At 41.8% G+C, this 19520-nt stretch overlaps 1 protein-coding gene across 1 annotated transcript in view; it reads left to right on the forward strand.

The window, feature by feature from the left end:
* The window catches only part of LOC122810422 (cadherin-1-like), a 656917-nt gene that overhangs the window by 231340 nt on the left and 406057 nt on the right, over positions 1-19520 (forward strand). The window contains exon 3 of the mRNA XM_044082033.1: positions 9837-10057. Within this exon, the coding sequence (XP_043937968.1) occupies positions 9837-10057 (221 nt within the window). The remainder of the gene's footprint in view (positions 1-9836; positions 10058-19520) is intronic.

Below are 19520 nucleotides of genomic sequence, written 5' to 3' on the forward strand. Positions count from 1 at the left end.
CATGCCCGTAATTGGTGATTGAACATGGGCATTTGGCTATTTGGTAGACAGCCCCTCCCTTTGTAATACTGTATAGACAACACATCATGACAAAACAAAAATGTAAACAGGGACCTTGGTATATGGGTTGATATCTCCCTCTCTTTTGACCATCATTTGACAGCATTTGTCAGGGATTCCTTTTATTTAGCCCAGCTAATGGCCAAACTAATGTCATCAAGGTCTAAAAAGGTAATCATTCCCTTATACTCATTATTGATAGGGCCAGTTATTGAGTCTAACCTCCCCTTTGGGATGTATCTCATTAAACATGTCTAACAGTTAGAAAGACCTCAAAGATTCCTAACCTAAAAAGTTCAGTGAGCTAAAGATCCTGCGCTACCTGAGCTACCTGAACTACCTGAGCTACCTGAGCTACCTGAACTACCTGAGCTACCTAAACTACCTGAACTACCTGAGCTACCTGAGCTACCTGAACTACCTAAGCTACCTAAACTACCTGAACTACCTGAGCTACCTGAGCTACCTGAACTACCTGTGCTACCTGAACTACCTGAGCTACCAAAAGAGAGACTAGAATCTTTGTCCATTTGTTCAGTGCCTTATAGACTTTTAAGGGGAGATCTCTGTCTTGTTTTCCACTCCATTAGTAATCTTATTGTCCTGAACTTGCTGTTTATCTTCAAGTTTAATATCTCCACCAGTACTAGAAACAGGACCTAAATCATCACCAAGACAGTGGAGAAAGGTTTATGAGTCAGTGTCTCCCAGACCCCTGCAATAACTTTCTCCTGCACATTAAACATTGCAACTCACTATCTTCCTTTAAACATACACTAGATTACTGGCTCAATGTCCAAAAAGTTTGTCTGGAATTAACCAGTATGGCATTTTTGGATAAAGAAGGTACAGCCTGAGAGAGACTTCTGGCAAGATGTGAGAGATCATAACATTCGATGTGCTTGGAATATCTATGAATCTGTAACCAGGACACCAGACCATCTAATGTTCTCTTCAGAGTGTTAACAGAGGCAAACAATGCAAATTATATTAATGTTCTACATACACCAACATGCAGTGGCAACACAGATAAATCCCTGCAGCAACAAAAAATAAAAAATAGAAAAATAAAACAGGTTCAAAACATAAAACAACAAATGCAACCAGGAACCAAAGAGAGTCAGAGTATACTTATTAAACATTCGAACACTTTCATACAAAAAGTAATTTATCAACTATATAAAACATCATTCACAGAAATATCTCTTTTATAAAACTCAGTTTAAGTGACATTACTAATAAAAATACAGGTAATCACTTACATTAATGTTTCAATTTCCTGTGATCAGAGCAGGTTTAAAACTATAGCACTCATTTAAACCAATTGGCACGGGTGTGTTCAGTTGTTATCCAGTCATATTCAACACTTCCTTATATATTTTAATATCCTCTTCCCTTATATTCTCAGCTATAACTCGACGCATAGTTATTTAAAATATATGTTGTAAGCTTTCAGCAGTGTTATGTTTTGACAAAATTACACATATTCCCTTTTTTAATATCATATAAAATTTGGTATATTCTCTGTTTAAACATCTTTGGATCAATTATAAACTATAACATTGAATTATTCAACTACAGCACGCTCAGTAAATACAGTCAGTATGGTTTAAAACATCTGTTTGTTTTACCAACATAAAATGCCATGGATTCTTCAGACCTGGAATATTTGGGATACCCTGCGCTCTGTACTTCAGGTAATGCCTGTTTGGACAGTCGAACAGCGCATTCCACACCTTGATGAATACTGTTCTGCTCAGCTCATGCTGCAAATGGTATCTTAGAACTAATTTTAGACAGGGGTCTGGAAATTACTCTGACTTTCAGACAGGGGTCTGGAAACTTCTCTGACTTTTAGACAGGGGTCTGGAAACTTCTCTGACTACCTCTTTGATGGAGTCATCACAAATGCCATCTTTGTATATGGATTAGACACCTATTGAGTGTGCTTCAGGTGCAGTAATGCAGTGTTATGTTTTATATTTTATCAAAAGAAAAAAAAAGTTTTCTTAGTAGCTTTCTTTCCTTACTACAAGCAACAAACAGTGTCTTCAACCACTCCTGCATGGTTCATTATAAACATTTTTAGCGTGCTGTCTTCTTCTCTCAGCAATGACAGGTGGATAAGTGATTGTAGTATTTTTGTCTACAGTGGCATTGTTTTATTTATTTATATATTTAGTTAGTTTCTTGTCTGGATAAGTGAGCTTACCAGTGTCAAATGCCACGACTTCATTTTCAGAATTTGCATATATTTTAGTAATTTTACATCGTTACCCCTAAACCACACTCTCTTTTTCTTTCCTGTGCAACCTCTTTTCCTGAAAGATTGATACTTTGACTGCCTTATTTATATATTTATTTAATTATTTATTTATGTTTTTCTGTGCTGGGCACGTTGCCTATCATTTTGCTACAATGAATTTAAGCTACATTTCCAGCCAAGCATTTTGAAATAAATTAAAATGACAATACTGCGAAAATAATAATTATTTTAATGTGTCTGTATAAATGTTGTTCATAGGTTCATAGCTTCATACTAGGCTATCTGCCCTGGGGCATTTATAAGCCTAGCCCGATTGTGTTTGGCTTACACCACCCCTTGATTTGAGTATACTGTGCCCTTTTTAAAGTTTAGTTTACTGAGCCTCTCTCTAATAGTGACACGGAAGTAATCCCCAGGACAAACCTATGATCCCCCATCCACTCATCAAGATTCTTCTTGAAGAGAGTCTGTGAGGTGCTCTGCCTAACATGAATTGGAATTCTATTCCAGAGCGAAGGGAGCCTCTGGGTTATGAATCTGTCCCTCCAGCATGTTCTATTTATTTCTGTGCTGAGGTTCAAGTCCCTCGAGTGCGTGGCTCTAAGGGATTTAGATTTACTGAGGTGGAGCATGTCCATTAATTCTGGGTTGGACATAGCTTTATATGTCAGGCATAGATCGCCTCTAAGTAGGCGGTATGCAACTGAGTAGAGCTGGAGTTTTTTTAACCGAGCAGCATATGGCATCCATTTGAGTCCCTTGATCCTCTTGGTGAGGTACTTTTGGGGTCTTTCTAATTGCTGCAGGTGTCAGGTAAGGTACATCCCAAAGGGGGCATTGTATTCTATGATGGGCCTGATGATGGATGAATAAAGAGTCACGATTACCTCTCTTGATCTAGATGTGAATCCTTTCATGATGAGGTGGGCTATGTAGAAGGTCTTTCTAACCACTTTGGCAATGTGGTTGTCAAAGGAGAGATTGCTATCAACTTGGGTCCCCAGATCCCTAATTACTTTCTCTGTACTTAATGGGTTACCACCTATGTGGTAATTTGTGGGCACATTGTTTTTGCCAAAGGGTACGACTATACACTTTTTGGCATTTAGCTTTAGACCATGGCTCTGGCACCAGTTATCCGTCTGTGTAAGACCTTTTTGAAGGATGTTTGTGTCAGCTGGAGAGTCGATTATGTCGCCCAGTTTGCAGTCATCTACGAACTTGGTGAGCCATAGTCCTCCCACGTTGGCCTGTACCTCAGAAAAGTAAATACCGAACAAGAGAGGTCCCAGGACAAAACCTTGTGGGATGCCACTTGTGACCAGTTTCGAGTCTGACATGGCTCCAGCAACTCTGACTCTGTGGGTTCTGTCTTTGAGCCAGTTTGTGACCCATCTTGTGACATAGGGGTTTATATTTAGGCAGGATAGCTTATATATGATGCCCGAGTGGGGTATTGTGTCAAATGCCTTTGCGAGGTTCAGATAGGCTTTGTGGACTACCTTCCCTTCATCTATGGCCTTGGTGACTGTTTCGAAGAAGTCGACCAGGTTCAAAAGGCAGGATCTTCCCTTGAAGCCAAATTGGGTAGGATCTAGTGTCTGTAGGTCCCCAATGTATTTGTTTATGAGTTCCATGATGATCCTTTCCATAGCCTTGCAGACTAAGCTAGTCAGGCTTATGGGGCGATAGTTTCCAGGGTCAGCAGAGGTGCCACCTTTGTGGAGTGGGATCACTGTTGTTGTACGCCATTCTTTGGGCACATATCCTGTAGTGAGGCTGAGATTGTACAGCAGTTTTACTTGAGGGATTAGTTCTTCTTGGAGTTCATGTAGGACACAACCCAGGACGCCATCTGGTCCCATGGAAGCAGTGTTTTTTGCTTTGGAGAGGGCGGCCTTCACCTGAGCATCAGAGATGTTTGGGAGGCTGCACTCTGCCAGGATGGATACTTGCTCTTTTGGGGGGGAGGGGGTGGAGAAGTTTGCACTGAACCTGTCTGCCAGGATATTGGCAATGTCTGTGGGTTCAGTGTATTTTTTGTCATTTAGAATCAACTCAGAACAAGTCTGGGTGTTGCATGCCAGGTTCCTAACATAACTGAAAAAAGCCTTATGATTGTCTTTAGTGTCCTGTGCAATTTTTCTCTCGAAGCTGGCCTTGGAGGATTTTATGAGGGATCGTAATTTTTTGCTAGTACTGATCAGAGATGCCTTCCCTTTTAGGGATTTTGCTCTATTATGTAGTAGCTTCCTCCTTCTGTTGTACAGTTTATTTATGGCTGGGGTCCACCATACTGGACGCCTGCATTTGGATGATTGGGTCTTGATTTTGTTAGGGATAGCATGATCCATGCATTCCTGGAGATGTCCGTAGAATGCGTTTATATAGGATTATGCAGTTTGGGCCGTAGTTTCCACTGGCCCTGGGGCCTTGAAGGATTCCACTTCAGTTTTGAGAAGTGTGAAGTTCGCTTTTGAGAAGTTTTTCACTGTGGTTTTCTGGGCTGGGGGTGGGGTCGGGATGTGGATATCCAGTGAAATTAATTTATGGTCTGATCTTACCAATGAGGGATATACTTCTGGTATGGAGCATAGAGTCCCCATGTTGGTAATGATCAGGTCTAGTATGTTTTCCCCTCTTGTGGGAGTGGTGACTAGTTGTTCCATAGCATTTGAGTTTATAAATTCCAGGAAACTTTGGGCTAAGGTGCTGGGGCTTGAGTAATGCTCCCAGTCTATGTTTGGGTAGTTGAAATCGCCCAATATAATGGTGTTCTGAGAGATCTTCATGTTCTCCAATGTTTTCAGGAAAGCCGAGTGGGATTCCTGACTTTGAGAGGGTGGCCTGTAGGATGCTATAAACTGAAAAGCAGTCTTGCCCACTGTCAGTTGCACATGGATGGTCTCTGACACTTTGTGCAATGCCACTAACCTGGAGGTATGGATATCCTTGATAAATATGGAAACTCCCCCTCCTTTTGTGGTTCGGTCCGGGTTTTGGGGCTGAAAAGCATGATATGAGGTATAACCTGGTAGTGCTGGGGTGCTCTTGGGAGCCTTGAACCAGGTTTCTGTCACTGCACAGATATCGATGTTCTCCATACTGAGGAGAGCTTCGAGTGCATGCATCTTGAGGTTAAGACTTCTGGCGTTTAGCAGCATTACCCTTAGTTTCTTGTTCCTTGTGCTGTCTATGGAGGTGGGTTTGACTTTTGAGCCTTGCCTATAAAAGGCACTATGGGGTGGCAAGAGCCTTTGCCAATATCCGAAAGCCCAGGGGTGACAGGTGCAAGCCATCCCTAGCGAAGCAACGTGGCTTGTCGAGCATGTCATCCCAAGCTGACAGACACTGGATCCCCTTTGAATGACACCAAAATTTTAGCCAATTGTTAAAATCGATCATTTTGTCTTTATACTGTGGCATCATTCTAGGTGAGGGTAAGATGCTGCTCAAGGTCAGGGTTATACCGGCCTGGGCTACATGATCAGAGAGGTCCTCTATGTCTATTTTCATGTAGTCGAGGGAGGGACGTCTCAGGTCATTCACGCCAGCATGTACAATGACTGAGTCATATTTGTATTTGCTTTGGAGTGACCTGAGTGTTTGCGTTATGTGGCGGATTCTAGCTCCCAACAGGCTGCTCACTGTGACCTTCTCTTTATTCAGCCTGGTGAGCAGGACGTCAGTGTGTCTGACAATAGAGTCACCTATTACAAGAGTATCAGGTGTGTTATTCAGCCTTAAGGGCTGTGACTGCTTGGCACACTGAGTTTGTGTGCTATGAGTTGTACGTGTTTTGTTTTGGGGTAGCGTTTGCTTGGATGTCTGCTTTGGAGGCCTCTGTTGCTTAGGTAGATTTTTATTTAGAGCCTCCGAGTATGTTTTGTTTTTGTGTTTTTATGTGTTTGGTTCTCTGTTGTGGTGGGACTATTTGATACTGGAATTGTGTTGTGTGAGGTTACCTTCTCCTCCTGACTGGTTACACCAGTTTTGAGATGAGAGAGCTCAGCCTCCAGTTTGGCTATATGGTTGCATCTCTCACATATATTTGAACCTGTTTGGAGGAGGAGAGGGTTGTCTGTGTACATGAGGCAGTTGTAACATTGCCTCAAAATTCCCAGATTCACCAGCCGGACTGGAGAGGAAATCATTGACTGACCTTTGGACATGCTAGAGTAATATAGGGAACTGAATTAAAATGGACCAATAGGGGACAAGGTAATCGTAGAGAGTATAAGAGTAAGTTTATTAGTGCTAACTTGTAAAATTACTTATTTGGACCAGTGAGGGGCCTTAGAATGAGAATATGGTGTTTAATTTGAGAGATAGAGCAGTTCTATGGGAAGAAGTGAAGAGCAGACTTTGTGGAGGCAGGAACAGTTTAAACCCAATTAGGCAGCGCTGCCCGATGTTGCGCTATGTGCAAAAACGCACAAAACAGCGCAAAAGAGGGTTTTAAGAGAGGGAGATCAAGGAGTTAGGAATTGACCCAAAATGGCCAATAAAACTGCAGTTTAAAGGCAGTAACCACTCCCGCAGGGGCAGGCAGGCTGCTCAATGTTTATCACTGCCACTGATGAACACAGAGACTTCCCTTTAGCCCAAGCAAACAATGGCATCCAAGAAACTTACAAACAGTTCAGAACAGCAAATCAGTAACTGAACTTTTTTAAATCTCAGAAAAGTAGGAAAAAAGCAAGATTTTTTTGTTTTTTGTTTTTTTTTAAGGAAAGCAGAGGTTCACAAGTATCAACAACTTAGAACAGCACAGTAAATGACCCCACACTTGAGTGCTAGGCCAGAGACAAATAAAATGCAAGTTTTAGGAAAAAACTATTTTAAAAATAAGTGCAGGCAGGAAATTCAGTAATCAGCTCTAGGTTGTGTTCTAAATACAGTTACCAACACAGAAATCAAGTTTAACAAGCCAGAAAATGCTCAAAAGTAGGCAGCAATGCAGAAAAACTTAACAAATAATCTGAAGCAAAATACTTAAAATCTCAAAAGTGGCTCCTTTCTTCTCTCAGCGTTTTCTCCTCTTGGTGGGTGCTTCACCAATAGCCAACAAGTCCGAAAAGACGCCAAAACCATGAGACAATCGGGTTTTAAGAGAGGGAGATCAAGGAGTTTGGAATTGATCCAAATGGCCAATAAAACTACAGTTTCAAGGCAGTAACCACTCCCACAGGGGCAGGCAGGCTGCTTAATGTTTATCACTGCCACTGATGAACACAGAGACTTCCCTTTAGCCCAAGCAAACAATGGCCTCCAAGAAACTTACAAACAGTTCAGAACAGCAAATCTGTAACTGAGCTTTTTTAAATCTCAGAAAAGTAGGAAAAAAGCAAGATGTTTTTGTTTTTGTTTTTTTTTAAGGAAAGCAGAGGTTCACAAGTATCAGCAAGTTAGAACAGTGCAGTAAATGACCCCACACTTGAGTGCTAGGCCAGAGACAGATAAAATGCAAGTTTTAGGAAAAAAAACGATTTTAAAAATAAGTGTAGGCAGGAAATTCAGTAATCAGCTCTAGGTGGTGTTCTAAATACAGTTACCAACACAGAAATCAAATTTAACAAGCCAGAAAATGCTCAAAAGTAGGCAGCAATGCAGAAAAACTTAACAAATAATCTGAAGCAAAATACTTAAAATCTCAAAAGTGGCTCCTTTCTTCTCTCAGCATTTTCTCCTCTTGGTGGGTGCTTCACCAACAGCCAACAAGTCCGAAAAGATGCCAAAACCACGAGGCAATCGGGTTTTAAGAGAGGGAGATCAAGGAGTTAGGAATTGACCCAAAATGGCCAATAAAACTACAGTTTCAAGGCAGTAACCACTCCCACAGGGGCAGGCAGGCTGCTCAATGTTTATCACTGCCACTGATGAAGAGAGACTTCCCTTTAGCCCAAGCAAACAATGGCCTCCAAGAAACTTACAAACAGTTCAGAACAGCAAATCTGTAACTGAGCTTTTTTAAATCTCAGAAAAGTAGGAAAAAAGCAAGATGTTTTTGTTTTTTGTTTTTTTTAAGGAAAGCAGAGGTTCACAAGTATCAACAAGTTAGAACAGTGCAGTAAATGACCCCACACTTGAGTGCTAGGCCAGAGACAGATAAAATGCAAGTTTTAGGAAAAAAAAAACGATTTTAAAAATAAGTGCAGGCAGGAAATTCAGTAATCAGCTCTAGGTTGTGTTCTAAATACAGTTACCAACACAGAAATCAAGTTGTAACAGCCAGAAAATGCTCAAAAGTAGTCGGCAATGCAGAAAAACTTAACAAATAATCTGAAGCAAAATACTTAAAATCTCAAAAGTGGCTTTCTTCTCTCAGCGTTTTCTCCTCTTGGTGACTTTTAATATCCTGATTACAATTTTTTAATATTTTTAATTGGTTAATAAATGGGTCAGATACTATTTTTCTACAGTGGCATATCATTTTTATGAATCTGTCATGGATAATAATTTTAGAGTAACTTGGAATGTACAAACTCTACTACTAAATTCCTGATGTAAGACATGCCTCCTGCAATGCACAGAATAACTCTCTGGTATTTCTGAAACATGAAACTGCACCAGAAACCTAACGTTGTGCTTGTCTCCACCTCACACCCACAAATGTTCTTCAACTATTTCTCTTTGGAGGCTACTGATGACTCTAACTAGGTGGCAAAATAGAATAACTTGACATGTTGAACCAAAGTAGGAAAAAGATGACACAGGTGGTCAAAAAGCCACGTATGCTAACAGACCACAAACAAGTAATACTTACATGAAATGAGATGGGCCAGAGTGAAGTGTTCTTGGAAAGTGGTACCTAGATCACTTCTAGTTCTAGAAGATGCCTTATGAAAGATAAAAGTTTAGTGGCTAAGTTACTGTTTCAAAACTGCATGGGTTGGGTTTCAGTTCTGACCTCTGGTTACTGCTATACGGAGTTTTCACTTACTCCTTATGTGTATGACAGCATTTCTCCAGGTACTTTTATTTTACTGCCACCTTCCAAAAGCATGATGACTGAATCAGTTGTCATAAACTGTCTAGGAACGTACTACATTTACTGTTGTCATGTTGATCTTAGGTGTTGCTGAAAAGTGTCTGAATTGGACTAAGTCACTTAATTGATTAAAAAATAAATTAAATGAAATTAAACATTAAAAAGATAGAGGAAATTGCTGGATGCTTTGGTCAGAAATGATTGTTCAAGATTCCACTGAAGGGTATAATAGCCACAGGATAAGATGGATAAACATAGACCCACTGAAGGGTACAATAGCCACAGGATAAGATGGGTAAACATAAGCCCATAACATAATAACAGTAGATGTTTACAAGCATTCATTATTTCTTGAAGTTAACTTATTACAGTCTGTACTTTAATCATTAGAGTTATCTTTGTGTTATCTATTTCTTAGAGCATATGACACATTTTATTTGTTATTGCTTCAGCAATATTGTCTTGTAATAGGAATTGTATCATTTAATACATTTCATGTTATCTTCTTTGTCTGGGCAGTGAGATTTAACATATGTGCAGAAAGTGATCCAGGCCTAAAAACGAATGACCACCGTTTCCAAGTGCATGAAGATGGAACTGTCTCAGCTACTATGGACTTCAGATTTAGCAGACTTTGGGACTATTTCCATATCTTCCCACAGGGTTCTCTAGACAAGGCTTTATCTGCCACAGTTGTAATACTCGTGAGTGAACATCTGGATCTGGAAGTAACTAGGGAGGTAAATTCAAATCATATCTTATCTGCAGGAGAAGACAATTAATACAATTCTGTGCGAACAGATGAGCAATAATTATCTATTCTGAGACTAATGACAGTTCAGCAGTAGGCAGAAAGGATTTGTGTTGATTTTTTGCGGACAGGATACAGTTTCCCAGCAACAAATATAACAAATTAAGTTTGATGAAGAATGACTTCACCCCAACTCCTCCATGTTAGGAGTTATACCCTGGTCACTACTCCTTTCTGCCCAGCATAATTACCTTAGAGGTCACCACACCTCAGTGGTAAGTTATACTTATTTCACCAGAAGTCATCTCAGCCTGTTATTCTAAAGACAATGGGCTTTGATATACCTGGCAAGGAAGAAACACACACACATATAGGTTTTCAGTTTTATTTTCATTTATTCTTCATGATTTATAGTTGATAGGAAAATCTGCAGAGAATAAGCAAAGGGCGTTTAACTTTGTAAAATATTTTATTGTATATACAATTGTATACATGAAAATTAATTTAAAGTTGTAGAATGTTGGAGATGATTCAAAAATTATACAACTGAGAAAGAGGAAACACATTTGATAAGGAAAATGCTAGCAGATGGCGACAGAAAAGGGTGCCAAAACTAGACATATTAATGCTTCTGTAAGAGAATAAGAGAACCATGCATAGAAGAAGCAAGCATAGGTGTCTCAGGTAAGTGCCAAAAGGTTAATGTTAAAGTGCTTCCGTTTCTAACATGTTATTGATGCCAAGCATAGGTGTCTCAGGTAAGTGCCAAAAGGTTAATGTTAAAGTGCTTCCGTTTCTAACATGTTATTGATGCCAAGCATAGGTGTCTCAGGTAAGTGCCAAAGGTTAATGTTAAAGTGCTTCCGTTTCTAACATGTTATTGATGCCAAGCATAGGTGTCTCAGGTAAGTGCCAAAGGTTAATGTTAAAGTGCTTCCGTTTCTAACATGTTATTGATGCCAGCATAGGTGTCTCAGGTAAGTGCCAAAAGGTTAATGTTAAAGTGCTTCCGTTTCTAACATGTTATTGATGCCAAGCATAGGTGTCTCAGGTAAGTGCCAAAAGGTTAATGTTAAAGTGCTTCCGTTTCTAACATGTTATTGATGCCAGCATAGGTGTCTCAGGTAAGTGCCAAAAGGTTAATGTTAAAGTGCTTCCGTTTCTAACATGTTATTGATGCCAAAGAATGAAACTTGGGTAAGCTGTTTTCCTTTCCTGATGACTCAGTGCTATGTGGCAGGTGAGAGAGTTGTGAAAGGACTGTAAAATTTGAAAGGTACATAAGGTATTTGGAAACAGAGGTGCTGGAAGCTGTTGAAGACTGGTGGGCTTAGGGTAAGAAGGTTACTTAGTGATCTAAAAAGGGCAATTTTTTTAAATTATTTACTACCACAACATAGGTTCACTTGGAAGACATTTTAAGCTTAGCCAATTCCCTTTTGGTGCTTGAATTAACATTTTCTGATTGGTCTTATCTATCCCATAACTGATAAGTGTATATTAAACCTAGTGAGAATAAATGTGATCATACTATAGATAATTTGAGGGGACCCATGTAAGGGATGCAGCATTTAGGAACTGCCTCTATCCATTAGTGGCATGAACTTCTATTACCCATCCTTAGCTCCAAGTTGCATTTGAATATGGACAGGGATGAGCTTTGTTTTACTTGAATGGATATTCTGTTCTGGAACAGTGGTAGCCTCTGTGATATATATCCATCTCTCCACAGCATTCAGTTTAGATACCTGGACTGAGTATTTTTGATGCCATTTGACTCGCTGATGTTCAGTAGTTCCATCTGTATTAGGTCAGAGGATGCCTTGTATGCCAGACATGTCACCTCTAAGCAGTCTGTACAATACTGAGTATAGTGATAAATCTTTGAGGTGGTCCATGCAAGACATATTGTTGAGGACTTGTATCCTTTTAGTAAAGTATCTCTGTGGGGATTCCAGTTGTTGCATGAGTCTGGACAGATACATGCCAAAATGGGCATTATACAAAATGATTGACCTAATGAGGGCTTTGTAACGGGGGACAAAAACATCTCTAGATCTAGTCAAAATCTATTTGTTTATAAGCTGTGCAGTATAGAAAGACTTTCTTTTGACTCTGGGCACATGTTGGTCAAAAGTTAGGTCACTGTACACACAAGTTCCCAAATGCCAAACAACTGGGTCATTTCCTCAGAGAGCATTGTCAATTTGGCAGTTACCTGGAGTAGATGACTTCCCAAAGGATACAATGATATATTTCTTGGAGTTTAGTTTCAATTCATGATTCTGGCACCAGTTATTGTTTGGGTCAAACCTTCCTACATGATAGCTAAGTCATTTGGGGATTCATTACCTGCTCCTAGTTGCAGTCATCTCAAACTTTATCAGCGAAAGCCCTTTGGTATTTCCTTTTACTTTTGAGAGGTATATGCCAAACAGAAAAAAGTCTCAGCACCGAACCCTGGGGGACTCCATTGGTGACTGGTCTCTTCCCCTATTTTGATCTCGTGCATCCTGTGAGCAAACATACATGTATGCATTCTTTGATTCACCTTCCTGATTGTATTAACCTGACTGTATTAAATTATATTCCTTGTATAATACAGCACCACTTGTTAGAATGTGTTTTAAATTTGTCATTTGGAACAGTCTTCTAGTAAGCAATGAAACAAAATGTATGAACAAATAATGACAAAACTACCCATTTCAGAAAATTCCAACCATAAAAGGCCCCTCAAACTTCTGTCATTACAATCCACCAATATCAGTAAATATGCAAAATCTATGTAGAAGTAAATCTTCTAAATAATTCCACATTAAAGGCATCTGTAACTAATGAGGAGATTGCTGCTAGCAAACAACTTTATATTTCATTGTTTCATCTACAAATAAAGTGCATGTTGCCCTTGAAGAATAAATTGCCTACGCCACATAAAAAAAATGCTAAGCTAGTAATTTTGCAATGGGAAATTGATGGCAAACTGATAACAGAAACATAGTTAATAGGTAACTCCTCCAAATGAGGACATTCATAAGACTTTAGCATCCACTCCCTTTAAAGGGCAACACAGTACCATATCAGTGATGCATCTGCATACTGTGGCAGTAGAACCCACAGCCTTCTGCATCAAAAGCAAGTATACTACCTGTTGTGTTACTAACAATTCAAGAAACAGCATAAGTAGCACTAAAATTCTCTTCCCTCAAAAGCTCACAGCTCCTTGTAAAATCCACTTGAAACAACTAAATCTCTCAATTTTGCAGCACAAGAAATTTGGAAAAGCCAAAATTTATTTTGGGGGGGTCAAAGGCCCAAAACCAGGGACATGTTTTAAATATTGCTTGTATAATCTTAGAAATATGCTAAAATAAAGTGTTTTGTGTTAGCATGTGTTTCCTGACAGATAGAAAGACTGAAACTTAAAGGGCTATCATTATTTAGTAAATTCAGTTCTCACTTATTTGCTAGAAAACCACAAATTTTAAGAGGAACAGACCAAAAGTATGAGCCAAATATTCTGTGAAAATCTGGACAGTTGAGAGCTATGGACGCAACTCCCTGAATCATAAGTGGTGGTATGGGTGGAGAATTCAGGTGAGCCTGAGTAACACTAACCACCAGGTATACCCAACTGGGGCACACACACACACACACACACACACACACACACACACACACACACACACACACACACACACACACACATGCACACACACACACACACACACACACACACACACACACACACACACACACACACACACACACACACATGGGAGCAGCATAACTCCTGCAAATAAAAAAACAAAACTCTCCTTACCAGCATGACTCTGGCTCTGGCAGCACCAACAGAAAGTACAGTTGTGTACACTTACCATAAATGTAGATGTTCAAGTGTACTCACTGTTCCAGTCATCACCTGTGGGGGTTATCCCTGCTGTGGCAGCTCTCGGCCAGCCCGAATACCAGAGTCAAGGTTTTTCTGCTTCAGCTGCTGTCATCTGTGGTCTGACATCAGGTCGTCAGTACTATAAAGCAAGGCAGCCAATACCATTACATCCGTTTTTCTTGCCCTAACCCATCAGAAGCACAAGGAAATATGGTAAAGTGGCCATGGTGGCTAAAAGCAACCATGGGAAGCTTATGTCCCTCTAGGGAAAGAAGATATAAGGGGAAAGGAGGGAGGGAAACCAGGACTGCAACAGCAAATACACTCAAACATCTACATTTATGGTAAGTGTACACAAATGTACTATGTTCTTCATGTTTCACTGTTGCAGTCATCACCTGTGGGAGGATTCCCAAAGCTGAGGAAAAGGGTGTAAGGATAGGTTAGAGCCCTAGACATGGGTCAACAAGCCCTGCAAAACTTCCCAAAGCAAACCCTGCCCTAGACTTAGGGAAAAGAGGTAGGTGGTAATGCTTTACAAAGATATGGACAGAGGTCCAGGTGGCAGCTTCAAAGATGCCCCTGGTGGGGACTCCTCTGAGGAATGCTGTGGAAGTGGAGGCTTCCCTAGTGGAATGGGTATGAATAGACTTAAGGGGTGATTTCCCATGTAGTCTGTAGCAGAAATGGATACAGTGTGATATCCATTTGGAAATGGTTTGCTTGGAAATGGGCTTCCCCTCTGCCTCTGGGGCAAAGCTGACAAGAAGCTGGTCTGTTTTTCTGAAGGGTTTAGTATGGTCCAGGTAGTATCTGAGTTGTCAGTGCATGTCTAATGAGTGCAGAATTCTTTCCCCTTTGTTTTGAGGGTTGGGAAAGAAGCTGGGTAGATGTATGGCCTGGTTGAGGGTCACATCAGATACCAACTTGGGCATAAAGGAGGGGTTAGTCCTCAGGGAGACCCTGTCTGCATGGAAAATGATGAAGGGCTCAACAGCCATGAGTGCCTGAAGTTCTGAAACCCTTCTGGCTGAGGTGATAGCTAGTAGGAAAGCAATTTTCCAGCAGACGTATTTCAATTCTGCTGAAGCAGCAGGTTCAAATGGAGGTAAGGTTAGTTTTAGACATAATTCAGGTCCCAGGCTGGCGTGGGTGGCCTTCTGGGAGGTCTGATATTAGAAGCCTCTCTGAGGAATTGTTTAATCAAAGGGAGTTTAATCAAAATGAGAAGAGGGGCTAGTCTGAATTGAAATGTGCTGAAATGGCTAGGCATGGATTTTAATGGAAGAGAAGGAGAAGCCACTATTGAGTAACTTGGCTAGGTAATCCAAGATAAGAGGGATGGAAGGTTGTGAAGTACTGTCCCCTCTGGACTGGCTCCAGGAGCAGGATATTTTTTGTTTCCCTGTGTAAGATTTTCTGGTGTTGGGCCTTCTGGCCTCTGTAATAATGTCTAGGACCTGTTTGCTTAACAGGGACCCCCTTGTTTGCTTTTAGAGTATTGGCCATGCTAACAGATTGAGAATCTGCAAGTCTGGGTACAGCATCCCCCCCCACCTAGGTCAAGAGGTCCGAGATCAGGGGAAGCTGCCTGGGGGGGGGGGGGGTTGTAATGTTAGGCTGCGTAGTAAGAGGTGCCAATGTTGTCTGGTCCAATCTGGAAAAATGAGGATGGCCTTTGGTCTCTCCTCCCTTATTTTGATCAGTACCTTGGGAACAAGAGGCAGAGGAGGGAAAGCGTACACAAAGAGGGAATTCCAAGGGAAGGTCAAGGCATCCACCTTCCACGCTAGGTGGTGATAACTCCTTGGTACAAAATTTTTCCAGCTGGTGGTTGAGATGCAAAGCAAAAAAGATCCACCTCTGGAGTTCCCCAATCCTGAGTAACTTGAAGAAAGATTTTCTGTGGAGCTGCCATTCATGGGGGTGGTCTGCCAGGGTGCTGTTGACCCCTGGTAGATATTTGGCAATTAGGTGTAGACCCATGGAGGTGGCTGTCAGCCATAGATTCATGGCTAGCCTGCACAGAAGGTAAGACTAGGTCCCTCCCTGTTTGTGATATACCACATTACTGTGGTGTTGTCTGTTTTGATAAGGAGGATCCCAGCCTGAGATGGGGTTTGAAGGATGTCAGACCCTTTTGTACTGCCATCATTTCCTCCTGATTGATGTGTAAGGGAAGGTGCTGGGCATCCCAAAGACCTTGGGTGCACCAGCCTGCTAGGTGAGTGCCCCAAGCAATGTCTGAAACATTGGTGGTGATGGTCTGGCCAGAAGGACAGAGGATGAAGGGAAGACACTTGTTCTTGCACAGGCCCCTACCCACCAGAGAAATTCTGCCCTTATACAGGGGATCAGAGGGAGAGAGAACTCTAGAGGCTGAGAGTGCTGACACCAAAGCTTCTTTAGATACCACTGTAGTTTACTTATGTAAGCCTGGCCAGAAGAATTAGAAGGATGCAAGATGCCATGTACCCCAAGGCCTGCAAGAACTTTCTCACAGTCAGGTGACTTCTGGAAGCCAGCTAGGTAAAGTAGAGAGGCAGGAAGCTCTGCTTTTCTGGGGATAGGAAGGCCATTTGGGATGCTGTGTCCAGCAGTGCTCCCAAGAAAATGATCTTCCTGGAGGGTGTTTGCTTTGATTTCTTCTCATTGCTGGTGAACCCTAGGGAAGTTAGGAGGGTTTTGACAAAGAGAAGGTCCTGGAGCAGCTTTTCATTGCACTCTGCCTGCATGAGGCAGTTGTCCAGATAAGGGAAAATCTGTATATTTCTCTGTCTGCAAAAAGCTATGGCAGGGGCTAAGCAGTTGGTGAATACTCTAGGGGCAGTAGACAAGCCATAGGGTAGTGCAGAGAACTGAAAGTGTTGTGAGCCTGCTCTGAAGCGCAGGAATTTCCTGCAGGATTCCCTTATGGGAATATGGAGGTAGTCATCTTTTAAGTCTAGGGTCACTAGCCAGGCATTTTTTTGTCAGCATAAGTAGCAGCTGCAGCAAAGTTAGCACTTTGAATTTGGGGACCACCAGGGAGTTGTTTAGAATGGATAGATCCAGGATGGGGCGCCATGTGCCTTTTTTTCTGGGAACAAGAAATAGTCTGGAATAAAAGCCTTTGCCTGTTTGATCTGAGGGGACAGGTTCTACTGCCCACTGGATATGAGAATTTGTACCTGTTTCAATGCCTCTGACCATTGATTTGGATGTAAGTCTGGGTACCCTCTTGAAATTGGGAGTTTGTTGAAAGATAATTTGTATCCCTGAAAAATTATCTTTAATATCCATTGGTCCTTTGTTACAGAAAGTCAATTTTCTTTGCAGAGGGACAGTCTTCCTCCTAGCTTTTGGTTTGTGAAAGGTGGGCAGAGGGGGGATAAGGAGTCATTGAGAGTTTTTGCCACAGAAGGGTGGCTTAGAACTCCCTGCCTTTGAGGCAGAAGTTGTCCACTGTTTGGTTCTCTGTTGCCCCCTGGGATAGGGGCCTGGGTGGTCTGTCCCTGTGGGACTTACCTTGCCTCTATCTGCTAGGTGCAGGGAAGGACCAGTGCTTAGAGGGAATGTTCCTGCTGAACCTGGGAGGTTGAACCTGAAATAAATCTTTTACTGTTTGCATAGATTTTGCTTTGTCTTCCATCTTTTTAAGCACCTCTTCTGCTTTTACTCCAAACAAGCAGTCCTTATCCAGGGGTGCATCAATTAGTTTAGACTTGACATGATCAGGGAGAAGTTGTTCCTTCAACCATGTATGTCTCCTAATGACAGATCCTGACACTGCTGCTCTGCTTGAAACTTCTAGGGAATCACAGCCATAGTGTAATAAGTGTTTGGCCACTTGACAAGTACAGTGCAACAAATCTGCTAACTCTTTCGGATTGGCACATTCAGGAAGGGTTAAAATATTTTGCTTTAATACTTCCAAAGTATGTTGTTGACATTTTAACACCTGGAACTGATAGTTGAGAGCTCTGATAGCTAAGGTTGCAGAGGTGTATACTTTTTTACCCCGTCTGTCCAGAGCTCTGGAATTCTTGTCAGAAGGAACAGGATTCTTGGCAGAACTAGTCTTAGCTCCTTCAGGTCCCTGTGTAATGTCCTCTGGATCTACAGCAGGATTTCTGTACAGGTATTTGTGGGAATCCGGTACTCTGTAATACCTGTCAGGTTTACTGGGAGCAGGAGGGAGGGCATCAGGGGCTATACTGGATTCATGGAAATCATCCACCACTTCTAAAATAGGAGGGATGGCCAGGGGTCTGTGCTGGGGCAGGTCCAGAAACTCTCTAAGTCTTTTCTTAGACTGGGGAAATCCTAATATTCCCATTGGAAATGTTCCCTGAGGGTGTGAAGGGTTTCCCCAAAGGAAAGGTCTTTTGGTGGGGAGGCAGAAGGAATGGATTTCTCTGTATCTGAATCCTCATAAGCAGTCAGAGGTTGTTGTTCCTCTTCAAAATCTGAATATTTAGATTCTTCAGAATCTTGTTCTGTCATAATTTATGGGGAGGGGTGTCTTTTCCTTTTAGAAGTTGTGGCCTGACTACCCCTGATAAGGGAAATGAGATCCTCTGCCATTTTAAGCATTTGAGCTTGGGGTGGTGGAGCAGGAGCAAGATGGTGGATAGAGGCAGATTTTATAGGAGTGGCTTGGCTTCTAGGCCTAAGAGTATCCGTCAGTCTAAGAGAAACGGTAAGTCGGATGTTTTGTCTAGATTCGGTAGTGTGGGAGGCCTCCTTGGAAGCCGGTGCCTACGTTGCAGCTCCGGACCCAACCGAGGCATAGACAGCCAAAGGCTTGGAAGACGAAGAAGATTTCTGCGGCATACCGGACTCAGAAAGGGTCTAGGTAGAGGCCTGTGTAGGTATTGAATTGGGCATCAGGACCTGCGAAAGCGCCTCACTAAATTCCGGAGAACTGACAACCTGCTTATTGGTAGAGTCATTGGAAGACTTAGCCTTATGCGGTCTGTCTCTATGTTTATCTCTGCATTCTTTTGGAATATCCATGGATTGTTGACTGATGGATGCCATTTTGGAATGCAAGGATGGAAGATGAAAATACCTGTCTACAATAAGAGCTCTACGGCGAATGCTTCTCGCATTAAAGAGGGCACAGAAACGGCAACAGGGGACACCATGGTCTGGGCCTAAACAAGTGACACAGTGTGAATTGAAGTCTCGATGTGGGATCTGCTTTCCACAGGCAAGACAATTGTTAACTTTTTCGGACATCAGTTAGTGCAAGAAAAAAGGATCCCCAACAGGGTACTTAGCATTAGATGTTTTCAGTTCAAATTCATACTCTGGTAGGGACCGACTGGCGCACTTGTGAACTGCTTCTGCTATGGGCTCCTTGGCAAGAAAGACTGATGCAATGTCATCAGCTGCCTTGCTTTATAGCACTGATGATCTGACACCAGACTACAGGCAACAGCAGCCAATGCAGAAAATCATTGACTCTGGTATTCGGGCCGGCTGAGGACTACCACAGCAGGGATAACCCACAGATGATGACTGCAACATGAAACACTAAGAAAATCAGCTAGTTTAGTTAGTTTAACTTCCGTGCGCG

Source organism: Protopterus annectens, chromosome 8.part1, assembly GCF_019279795.1.
Source record: "Protopterus annectens isolate FY-2018-M chromosome 8.part1, PAN1.0, whole genome shotgun sequence".
Lineage (NCBI taxonomy): Eukaryota > Metazoa > Chordata > Ceratodontiformes > Protopteridae > Protopterus > Protopterus annectens.